The 13,219-nt window shown below is 30.1% G+C and overlaps 1 protein-coding gene across 1 annotated transcript in view; it reads right to left on the bottom strand.

Moving 5' to 3' along the window:
- The window catches only part of LOC126770830 (uncharacterized), a 43,154-nt gene that overhangs the window by 17,418 nt on the left and 12,517 nt on the right, over positions 1–13,219 (bottom strand). Inside the window, exons 2-3 of the mRNA XM_050490422.1 lie at positions 7,284–7,472; positions 46–216 (exon numbers count right to left, since the gene is read on the bottom strand). Coding sequence (XP_050346379.1) covers positions 46–216; positions 7,284–7,464 — 352 coding nt within the window. The 5' untranslated portion in view covers positions 7,465–7,472. The remainder of the gene's footprint in view (positions 1–45; positions 217–7,283; positions 7,473–13,219) is intronic.

The following is a 13,219-nucleotide window of genomic DNA, read 5'->3' as shown; positions in this document are numbered from 1 at the left end:
TGAAGCATTTTTAAAGTGCATTCAATACTTTTGCGATTTACTTACTTGTCAAATATTCGCCTTTTATTCCGGTCACATCAAACGGATTGGGTGTCGCCAAGTGAGTGGCATTATGCCTTAATGGACGGTCGAATGGGTGGAAAACATATCGACAAATCTCCCAAACACCAGAGTCACTCCACATGAAGTATCCACCTCGGGTCGGTAAGAATATACCTGTAACAAAAACAGATAAATAATATTAATCAATATTACAACGATATCAAAAACAAATGCTATTTAAAAATAATCTTGATTTTGAAAATATCGATTTAATTAATAAAATATTATGACGATATCTTCATATAAGATTTCGGTCACGGCAGACATTTTATGGGAGAATAGTTAACACAGGATATATTATACTGCATATTTTTATTTTATTTTTGCAATACAAGTGCATTCCTTTCTTTTGTCGTAACTCTTATAATTCGATGACTGCAAATTTAACACGACAACAGTTCCGGCACCAGAAAGGTTTCTCGTGTTGTCTGGGGACAAACTTAACAATATTTGACAACGTTAACATTGTCAACTTCCAGAATCCGTGCTGCTACTGAGAATTTCTAAAAAAAAAATCTAATCACTTTTAATTGGCCTGACTCCGAAGCTTGAAGATTTTTATGAGTTAGCAATTAGACTAACAAGATAAGTCGTATTGATACAAAAAATCGCGTCGGTACCTTTTCTAGCAATTAAACTAAATTAAATTGATAGACGGTGATATCGATTGTAGTAAAATTTGTATAATTATTGTTAAGCTCAACGTTACGACCAACGCGTATATAATTTAAAATAACCTAATATTTATTTAAGTTAAGTTGATTATAAATTTTGTTTCAATGTTATTTAATTTCGTGATATGATTTTTACAACTGCGAACATTAAAATGATTTGACTTTTGTATATTTGTATTTTGTATAGTTGAACTTGAGCAGGGTGGTTACTCTGCCTGTTTAATAAATATTGTTTATAACTACACAACACTTTTTTCGCTATCCTGGCCCACCTTCTGTTTCATTATATTAAATATCTAATAATAATTATTATTTTTAATAATAATAATAATAATTTTTGCTTTCTTAACACCGTTAAGAAAGCGAAAATTACAGCTTAATTTGATTATTATAGAATATACAAGCACAATTTCAAGTCAATAGAATATTATTGCATTGTAACATTATATAAAATATATTAAATTATAAAATATTAAGTCATAAGTATATGTATATGTAAAAGAAAAAAACATGTAGCTAGTAAATATTCTTCTGCTGAGAAAATGCCTCTTTTCCAGTTGGATGAGAAAACTTTGTATCTTATCCATCAAGCAGTTCCAATGAGGGTTTATAGATAAAAATATGTTATGCGACTCATGATATATTCTTCACGATGATATCCTCGATATCGTCGAACTTAAGATTAATTATAAACTAAAATTAAGCACATTATAACTCAGTGGTGCTGCTACCTTTGGTTAAGTTTTTTTTTTTTTTTTTATAGAATAGGAAGGTGGACGAGCATATGAGCCACCTGATAGTAAGTTGTCACCAAACGCCCTCAGACATTGGCATTGTAAGAAATGTCAACCATCGCTTATAGTCAATGCGCCACCAACCTAGGGAACTAAGATTTTATGTCCCTCGTGCCTGTAATTACACTGGCTCACTCACCCTTCAAACCGGAACACAACAATATAAAGTATTGCTGTTTTGCGGTAAAATATCTGATGAGTGGGTGGTACCTTCCCAGACGAGCTTGCACAAAGCCCTACCACCAGTAGTTTTGTCACCAGTAACAACAGTGATTACAATATGAGCTCAATTGGCTTGTTGCAACTGGTTTGAGCATTGGTTGCAAGATTGCTTGAAATAAAAATAATATGCTTTAAATACTCAGCATAATTCAGTGAGTAACGATAGTTTTAAAAATTACATTACTCTTTGTATTAAATAGACACATGATTACATTAAAATATCTTTTACATATGAATCATGCTAATCTGTTTTGAGAACATCAATTACATCGTTCATCATTTTGTTAGTAAAATGATCGGAAATACTAGGAAAACTATTAATAAAATTAAAAATTAAGTAACTTACAACGCGGTTTTTGGTTAAGTATTGATATTTGGAATATTTCCGTTGCAAAAGCTTATTGCTTTAATGTTTTTGCTTTAAATTTGTAATGTGTATTTTGTTATTTTTATTTTGTATTTTATAGAAATGTACATAAAGCTATTTTGAAAATAAAAGTGAGCGTATAAAATATTTAATGGTTATTACGGCGATAATTCATATAGTAGCCAAGTAATGCGTTATTAACACTTTCAATTTATATATTTATTATTTATTAATTAATAATTTTAGAGTAAAATAAATATTTATGTGTGTATGCGCACACACTTGAGCACATCAAATCATATAATATCTTCTGCTTAAATTCTATTGTTCGTTTAAAAGGCCTTGATTATATGGGCAGGTTAACCATGTCATTTTAATTAATAAAATAAAACACACAAAACTATGCCCCATACAATATTACATAAGCGTTAAAATCGTTTAATGCAACTATTGAGTCCTTTTTATTGTTGACATTAAAATTGATCCAAATTTAAACTTCCTGAGATAAAAAATTGATAAATGGTTCCGTCAACGGGTAGGCGATGAGTCAGAATCTTAATATGAAGCAATTACATGCATCGACAAGTCACCGTGAAATAGCCTGCGGCATTTTAAATTTGGTAGCGTTGCCAAATAGATCGGCCTATCTTAAATGCTGTGTTATATAAGCTAATTGTTCGTTATTTTACTTTATTAAATTGATAATTGTTAATAGTACACGATTGATATGAAGAAATGATTTGTTTTACTTATGAATAGTAAAATTGTCCGCAAGGCGTAATTTAGAAGCTGATATTAAGTTACTCGCTTGGCTTACTAATCAAAGATAAGAACGGATATTAGCATTTTAATTAAAAAAAATGTAAACGGCAGTTAGATAATTCTACATCAGTAAATAAACAATTTTTTTTTAAATAAAATATGTTGGTTAAATTTTATTCACATTTCTTATTTATAATTAATTATAAATATATAATACCAAACCCCAATATAATAACATCAAACATTACTGTTTGGCAGTAAAATATGTGATGAGTAAAATATATATTTATTTTTACTTGTATCAACAGCATTATAGATATGGTTGTACAGTTATTACTTCTTACTAAAGGCCACATAGGATTACAATTTCATAATACGAAACTTGAGAAAAAAAAGTGTAATGACATAGTAAACACACAAACGCGCTTTTATGTATGTTTGGTGCCTCCACAGATGGGCTAGTTTAACTCTTAAGTATTTCATAATATTGTTTTTTATATATACTAAAACATACGTAGGTGACATTAAAGGTGGATTAATTAACACACATATAGATCAATGTTTAATGATTGCAATTTCCATTAAGAGCTCTACAATACTTAATAGTTTGTTTGATGTTACATTGTCAGCGTTAGTTCAGTTAATAGCGACAAATAGTCGAGCTTAGTTTCAATTCTAAATGTTTTTTCTTTAAATTTTACCATAAAGTTCCTCATGTTATTGTTACCGTATTTTAATTTCATTTAAAGAGTGTCTACTCATTTTGAGTTAATAAAGTTCTTTTTTTAATTTTTATTCTATATTTATTTTTTACCAGTTTCCGCTTGCGCCGCCTTGTAATGGGGGATGGCGGGTACCCATTAGGTACCTTATGTCCTTTTTTGCACCCCTGACAATGAGGATACAAAATTTCATAATGATCGGTTAAGCAGCTAAGATGTGAAAGCTTAACAAACATACAAAAACCAAATAAACTAACTTCCTTTTAAATTTCATAACTTAGCAATATCTTTTTTTTTCATCGGTTCAAAAGTAAAATGTGAACTATAGCAAATTATTCGGAATACCGAAAATAGGGGATATTTGAGTAGATAGTTACAGACAGATATTTGTTCTTAGTTCTAAAAGGTGAGTCAGCCTCGAAAGTAATTACATGCACAGGAAATACAATATCTGAGAGCCAACTTTGGATGGTAGATTAATGTTGTAAGAATTGACTGGTGACCGATTTGCTCGTCTACTTCCGAAAAGTTCCTTCACCAGAGGATTCATCGGCTTTTAAGCTATTTTTATATCTTTTGATATTAATATTATTATTATTTTTTAATAATTTTGATTCGAAGTTAGTTCTAGTTTGTCCTGACTAACAAACATATACAAATTAAACAATATTTTATAAGATAAGCATTCACTAAGATTTTTTTAATTTCAATTTTTAGGTCGCAAATTGCAGGGGATATTTTGTATGAACTATATCTGTACTAAGTCGGTACAGGCAACTAATACTCTTTATTTGCAGCGTTATTATAATTATACATTTTTTTATAAGCTAGATATTTGTATAACAGCTGGTCTTTTTATCTAGGTAAGCGTCAGTGCATTACAAAAATGATTTTATTTAAACAATTCAGTGTTCTACGAGTTATGATCACACGTAAAAATAGCACAAAAACAGACTAGTTCTAAAATTGTATTTCAAAACCAATCTTTTTTATGGCTCCCAAAATATTTTTTATAAACAATAGACAAACGCGTTTCGATATATATGTATTTAATAAAACTCTTTTGAATATCGAAGACATTATACATGCAGAAAAAATAATTATGTATAAAAGATTAAATTTATAAGCTAACAATACTTGACGATACGGCTTTGTGCAAGCGTCTGAGTAGGTACCAACCGAGTCATCTAATTTCTACCAAACATTTCTGCCAAACAGCAATACTTGGTATTGTTGCGTTCCGGTTAGAAGGGTGACTGAGCTAGTGTAACTACAGACACAAGGAATATATTATATTCCTTTCCAAAGTTAGTGGCGCATTGGTGATAATGACTACTTACCGTTAAGAGACTCATCTACCACCTACCTAATATATAATAAAAAAAACTTTACAAACCATTATTCAAGTAATATATTAAATAACACCATAAATATTGATAAACATAAATTAACGTTTTTCCTAATTCAGATTAAACTATATTTTTACAGGTTAGGTTGACATTCATTATTTAATTTCATTATTAAGACAAAGAAACTATGCCCAATATAAGCCTATATGCATTCGTTTACGCGTTTCACGTATGGTTACAGAAATAGATCACGGGACATTGACCTCAGTGCCATACGTTCATAATTAATAATAAACTTAGTTGTATGATTTTGATTTAATCAACACGCACGGCGTCAAAGCGTCTAATCGACTTGTTATACATATCAGTTAAAATCATATACTGATCTGATTAATTAAGCGGCTTGTAATATGCAATTTTAAAATTTGATTTAGGCAGTAATTTGTATTCACATTGTAATATATATGTTATACTATATTATGTGATTTATTGGCACCGGTTAAGGCTATAAATACTAAAAGAAGAGGAAGAAATTTGACTTCAATATGTTTTGGCACAAGGTACTTGTTTCTACAATGTTTTCACAGTAATAATGTCCTACAGACCGATTTCGGCCACGGGGGCCAATCTCAAGAGAGATTAGCCAACTACGTAGGAGATATTATAGTGTGCAAGTGTGTGCGCAAACACAGGTGCACTCTCCCTAATTCTCATAATCCGATGGGACGGAAATCCGACGCGACTAGAAAGACTTCAGGCGCAGGACCAACGGCTTTACGTGCTTTCCGAGGCATGGGAGTGTACACACTTACAACTTCCAGACTCCGGGCAACTACTGAGAATTTTCTGACAGAAAAATCTAATAACTTTTTATTAGCCCGACCTAGGAATTGAACACAGGACCTCCGGGTCTGCGGCCTTACATCAAGCCACTAGACCAACGAGGCAGTCAAAAGTCAGTTTTCACAGTACTTACCCTATGTTTGGAAGATTTCGTAATGGCCCATTGTATAGTGATAATATGACTGTTATAATTTTTATAGTTCTATCGATAATTTTATAACCGATGTTATTTCGAAAATCTATATTACTATTAAAATAATTTACAAAACGATTACATATTTATATAAATCTTATTAATTATTTAAATATTAATTCATAAAATCAAATAAGTAACTTAACTTGCCTATTAATTGTCACATTTATCTAGTTGCTAGCATATTCGGCTACATATTATTAGGTAACAATAAAAAAAAGAGTAATTCTGTCAAGAAATGTTCATTAAATTCTGCAGCTTCGCAATCAGTAACAACAGTTAACAGTGTTACATTGTAATGCCTTGAAAAGGATAATATAAGGTCGTTTTGGATTGCCGTAACTTACTACTAGGAAGGTAAGTGAATGTAATACTTGAGAGTTTGCGAACAGTAACACAAACAAAATTCTTCGCTAAGAATTGCAGTTGTTCATCTTATTGATATAGATGAATAAAACTAAAATGCTACTGATTTTTATCCAGATGCAGCTAAGGTGTAATTTACATTGATGGCTTAGTACGTTTCATTAAACACAAGGGGGATAAATATTAGTGTTTTAATATGCCTTATAGGCTTTACCTAAACGATAATTCACCCTCTTAACCTTTTATACTATTATTATTTATGTCCAGTGTGGATCTGACTAAATTAGAATTCTATTTAGCTTGGCAAATGTTACACGTTCGAAACAGCGTAGAACGTGACAACATTTAAAATGTTGGAACGGATTTTGTTCAACTCATACCGTTCATTTATTAGTCGCTACGTAACAAAAGAAAATGTTACCAAATGTTCGTTCGTTCTATTCGTGTACGGTGACTGTTTCCAAATATTCAAATGTAAATATCCCAAATATAACATTATCAAACTACCAAATATGACAATATCTATGACGGTGGTGACCACTTACTATAGTGTAACCCGTTTGCCAGCCGTTCTACCTTTTTTTAAATAACCAAAAAGACATTGGCTATAATAGTAATAATAACGATATTCTGGGACATTTTTCACACACGGCCATCTGATCCCAAATTAAGCTTGTACAAAGCTTTTACTATGGAAACCAGACAACTGATATACTACATATACTATTTTTTTCTTTTATAAATACATACTTATATAGATAATTACACCCAGACTCAGGACAAACAGATGTTCATGCACACAAATATCTGTCCTGAGTGGGAATCGAATCCACAACCTTCGGCTCATTATTGGCTATAAATCAAGTTTACAAATAAATACATTACTAACCATTCTCAGTTTGAATATGGACCCATTTCTCGGTACAAACAGCTGTGATCCAAACGAATGTACATAGACCAATTAATATAGTACAAGCGAACAGAATTCTTCGTTCGATCACAAGTGCTTGCATCAACGGTCGCCGCTCTGCGCCCACGGAGGAGGCGGTCGACATCTTGTCAGTCTCCATGTTCGCGTCTGAAAAAGAAAAAGTTATGTTATCTTAAGATTCTCGAGAATTATAAATTATACAACAAAGTTTGATTTGTTTTGTAATTTCTAAAACTGCATAGAAGAGAACTTTTGGATTCTCATATTACAAGATTAATTAAATATATTTCGGAATGTTGATACAACCGCGAAAAGGCAAATAAATAAGTTGCTAGTAGTTTTAGTAGAATAAAAAAATGTTATAGTTTCTATATTAGATGCGTTTGTTTTGTTAATATATGTTCACCAATTACACGAAAATTGCTTAAATAGGTTCCTAGGTTCATCTTATTATATTAATCGAATAATTCTTGTATATACATAAATTTGTGGGTATCTTGCAAAAGTCTCTAACGATTTGGCTCAACTGTATTCTGGATATTATGCTATCTATTTACTGAAAAAATATAGTTAGTCAAAAAAAGTTATTACTCATTACCAATACTCATAACCCAACGAAGCTTGGTCGTCCAAGCGTTTATCTTATACGTATACCGTACGAAAATCGTGAAAAACCACGTTCTTTAGACTGTCATTAAAATATGTTTTTTCTTCAAAAACGCAACAATCAATTTCGATGGTTTATATTTACAAGAATTAGGCAAAATTACGTTTTTTACTATCGAACTCTATCCATTAGTTATATAGTAAAGCAACATAAATTGCGTGTAGTTACTGACGTGGGCCTAGGTAGCTTTGGTTAAAATTATTGTACGCAAGGTATTTATCATTGTTAAAATGAATAATATGTTATTCATTTTAAATGGTTTGTTTTTTGCAAATAAAAATTAAACTCTTATACTATATATGTTTTAATTAACGTCGAAGAAAAATCTCTCTGTAGTTCTATTGCAACATATTTCAATATAAATTCAAAAGAAAACACGTGTCGCCTTCATTATGATGCAACATGACAGTAGATAGTGGCGGATAGATTTTATGATTGTCTGGAAAGTAATTTACTTTGTTCTAATTTTAAATTACAAATTTAACACTATTTAATATGTAATCTATATATCTAAAAGTATAAGTGACTGAATGACATCAACATCAACACAACCCAAGCCACTGCGGCCAGCACTATGAAAATTTGCATACATTTGGATTTTTAAAAATTAAGATAGTTATAGCGGGGTTGAAAGTTTGTATGAAAATCATAGATTTTTGAAGAAAGAGCTATGAAGATTGGTATATAGCAATGCTAAATTATGAGACGCGTCAAGCCGTGTGTAAAGCGCTAGTTTCAAATAAAAGCAGTATAAGTATTATTTATACCCAAAAAACGTGACTGTAAACCGATTTAAATTACTATAATAATAATGCACTTAAATTTTATTGCGAGTAAAATAGTATGCATAGCTTTCGTAGCAAATATAACTCGCTTCTAGACAAGCAAGAAAAGATAAAAAAATTAAACCAACTATAAAAATTAGTAGACTAACATAATAGGGTTTCAAATATAAATTATTTTAATAAGCTGCCAATATTTTTTAAACAATCACATAAAATAATATTTACGTAAATAACATATTTTTTATAAAAATAAACACTTACTAACTTCACACCATTTTATCGTGAGTAGAGTTATATGACTTGTGCATAAGTGATGTGTTTGTTAGCTTTAACGTTTTAGTTATCAATATTCAAATTAATATTATTTGTTGTTTCAGATAACTTATATAATATTTTAGCAGAGCAGAGAATGTTTAGACCTCTCTGATCTAGATAGCATAACTTTGGTCTCAAAGGATCCTTGTAAAGTATTAGTTGCAAGTAAGAAGTACCCCAGAAATTCGTTGTTTAAGTTGAAAGAGTACTTGAAATAGCAGCTTGCGCAACTAATTAAATTAATTATAATTATATATTGATTCCGTAATATATACGCTTTCAGAGCTTTAGCTGAACCTGGGCGGGTCTGTGGATATACTTGTTGCAGATAATCATTCGTTACAGGTCATAGAGATCCACAAAAAATTTAATACAAAATAAATACGAACCTACGATCTTCGGTTGAAAATTATTTATTTATTAGCCTAAAAATTGCGACCAATGGAATAATAAGCCATTAACGTCACTTATATATACTAATTATACTTTTAGATATAGGCAATTATGATTTGTGCTAAAATGATACCTACCTAGTATAAAATAAATATTATACTTTTAAAAGAAATAAAATTATATTAAAACTTATTAATTAATATATTGAAATATTGTAAAATCTTTACATATATAATAAAATAATAATAGTAAATTATGATAACAAATCGATAAATAAAAATTATAATATAATTAAATCGAATTTTTGAGTTTATATTGTAAATATATAAATTAGGCTACAACCGAGTATACTTTAAAATTTATGAGTATGATATTTTATCCATTGAGCCATCTCGATTCCGTAATATAGGGATGAGCTTTTTGATATGTAAATGTGAAGAACATTTTATAAGTAATAATTTTGACGGCCTACATAAAGAATGACGACACAGTATGTTTACGAGTTTTCGCTTTGTTCATATTTAGACAGTTAAGAGCTTTTTACAGTGTGGCTAATGCTAATATCATTGTTGGTGTATGTGTGTTAATATATAATTGAATTTTTTATTAAAAATATTACATGTTAATCTTACATGACGTTTGATTTATGTCAGTTATTTATATAATAAAATGGGACTGAGGAATATTTTTATTGCATCGTTATTAATATAAGATATACATACACTGTGAATTTGATCAGTACGAAAGCTGCCTTTTTGTATACTTTTTAATAGAAAAGGTTTTAATACTATCCTGTTTGGTTAAAATCTCTACTAGTTGGCGTACCAGCACCTTTATTGAAATATTATTCTACTTATATCTATGACATTAAATAATTATTATTTATATATTGTAGAACACCGAAAACACAATAGCAAAAGTCGTATCGAGCAATCGTTTGCAAACTAAAGAGGCATTGCAACGCATAACGGAACTTAGTACCTATAATAAATAAAATAGAAATAGTAATTCTAGACATAAAGTTACTTATTATGTTTCCGCACTTAAACTAAATTTGCCATAAATTCGTTTATTAATAGAAATTATTGTACCCAGTACAATAAAATGTTGATAAATAATGACGTATTACATCTCTTTCAATAAATAATGGTAGCTGTTATTGATTTTATATGGAGTAGAGATAATGCTTATTTTTTTCTCTCTGTCTTTTTTCTTATTTAATTTGATTATTATTTTATTATGTCACTTGTGTTTCCCATCTTCTTTCTTTTAATATGTCTTTAATATAATATAATGTTCATTTAATTTTAGAAACTATTTTTTGTTATTTTATTAATATTTCATATTTTATTTAATACAATTATACTGTTTGTTTCTAAAATAAATAAATAATAAATAAACTAAAGACCCTTAAGCAGGCCTTATATTCTTGCCTGAAACATGGTGGTTCACTTAGTGGTAGTACTTTGTACAAGCCTGTCTGGGTATGTACAAGAAAAATGTTAAATGTTTGATTCCGGTTTGAAGGGCTAGTGTGACTACAGGCACAAGGAACACAACATCTTACCAAGGTCGTAGGCGCATTGGCAATGTAAGGGATGGTTAATATTTCTTGCAGTGGCAGTAATAATTGGTAGAGGTGACCACATACCATCAGGTAGCACTATTGAAATTTTGCCTGCCTATTTAAATAAAATATGGTGGTGATTTTTCCACAAAGTCAAGAGTGAAATCCATTCGCAATCGCTTACAGTTGTTAGTAGTACAACTTAGTTGGAATATGAACACTTAAATATAATATTCTGCTACAGTCATGATGCATATCGTGTTGGCATGTAACCACCTTTAATAAATTAAATAATAAACGCTTCGCTACTGTTTCCACGGTGCGAGTGTAAATGCGATTACATTGTAGCATTTCATGACTCTGACGCGAACATAAATATTGACATGTTCGCTTTTTTCAGGCGTTCACGTCGTGAATGTGGAACCCGCATTAAAAGAGAATTAAAAATAAAAAAAGGTTTTTTTTTGTGACCACTTACCATCAGGTGGCCACCTGATGGTAAGTGGTCACTAACGCCCATAGACATTGGCATTGTAAGAAATGTTATCAATCGCTTACATCACCAATACGCCACCAACCTTGGGAACTAAGATGTTATGTCGCGTGTGCCTGTCACTGGCTCTGGCCCTTCAAACCGGAACAAAACAATACCAAGTACTACTGATTGGCGGTAGAATATATGTCCAGACGAGCTTGCACAAAGCTCTACCACCAGTAAATTCCATTTTATGCCAATCCAATCTATAAGACTTTTATCATAAAACAGAAACGCAATAAAAGTATTCATATGTGGTTTATGAAATATTTGCGAAAGTATTACCTATAATGATAATAGAAAAATAATAGAAGAGACGTTTTTTAGAAGCGTTTCTATGAAAGCGTTTCGGGACGACAGGCAATTAAAAAACGATCGCTTACTGATATACAAACGAATAGTTAAATAAATTATTGTTATATAATATATGTTCATAATATTATCTTTAAGTTATTTTGATTTCGATTATGGAAAGAAAGCATGAGTTCCATCATCATGGAACGGACGTGTCGAAATCACGGCGCCGTCATAATGATTAGAAATTATTGTTATTAGTGGACACGACAGCCACAGCCAAAACAACATAATTATAACAAATTAGTGATATAATTGGAATAAATAATATTATAATATAAAAGACTACTTAAAATAAGTTAATTATAATGTTCACATTTATATAGATTAAGTAATTATAATTTGCACTAACGTCTTCGTTTTATGAATAATATTATTCTATAATATATTTATTCAATCGAAATCAATTTATAATAACATATATTATGCCTTCGTAAAGTGCCAAGTTATATATTTAACCGTACTCAACCAGCCCACACTTTTCACTGACAGACCCCGCTTTTAAGTTCTCGTGATTTTTTTCAATATACTTTATAAAATAAATAATAAAAAAATACTGCCCATTCATAAAAATAACGAAGATAGATTAAATAGTTCACATTATAAGTGTGTAATTTATTATAAAAATAATTACTTATATATATAATATTGTTTTTGATTTTATTATAAATAAATTAAATCTTGAAGATATGAACCACCAATATTTTTTGAATAATATTAGAATAATAATATCCGTTAGTTTATTATATAATTCCAGTATTCATGAAATATGCAATAATCCTTTTCTAGGTCTGGAATGTTCGTAATTAAATATTAATATTTTTTATATGCAATAACCTATTTCTAGCTGAGGAATGTGAAGCTATTGTTTTATTTATTCACCCCCTCCTTCAGGGGCCAGGCGTCGGGACGCCTGGCGACGTCCCCGATGACGCCAAACGATGTTTACACAAGACTTACTTCAATATCAAGCATCCCACTCGGCCTTAATACACCTTCCTTGAGCTAGGGTTGACAAACATAAACAAGAATCGTTTAATAGCCCATGATTGGATTAGAAATTGCTATTACAAGCGAAGCGATATTTATATATATATTTTTTTATATTATGTTTAAATTAGAATAACGAAATGATTTCTTTATGTTTGTTCTTTTTTAATTTACTTATAATAAAATTATTTAATAAAAAATTAAAATATTGTTATCTTTATATATAAATAGTTTCTGCATCTGAAAATTTCACGATTATCGGTTGAGTAGTTAAGACGCGAACGACAA

The sequence above is a fragment of the Nymphalis io genome, chromosome 9, assembly GCF_905147045.1.
Source record: "Nymphalis io chromosome 9, ilAglIoxx1.1, whole genome shotgun sequence".
Taxonomy (NCBI): Eukaryota; Metazoa; Arthropoda; class Insecta; order Lepidoptera; family Nymphalidae; genus Nymphalis; species Nymphalis io.
Note: the sequence above shows the minus strand (reverse complement) of the source record. Positions and strands in the feature narration are given on the sequence as shown.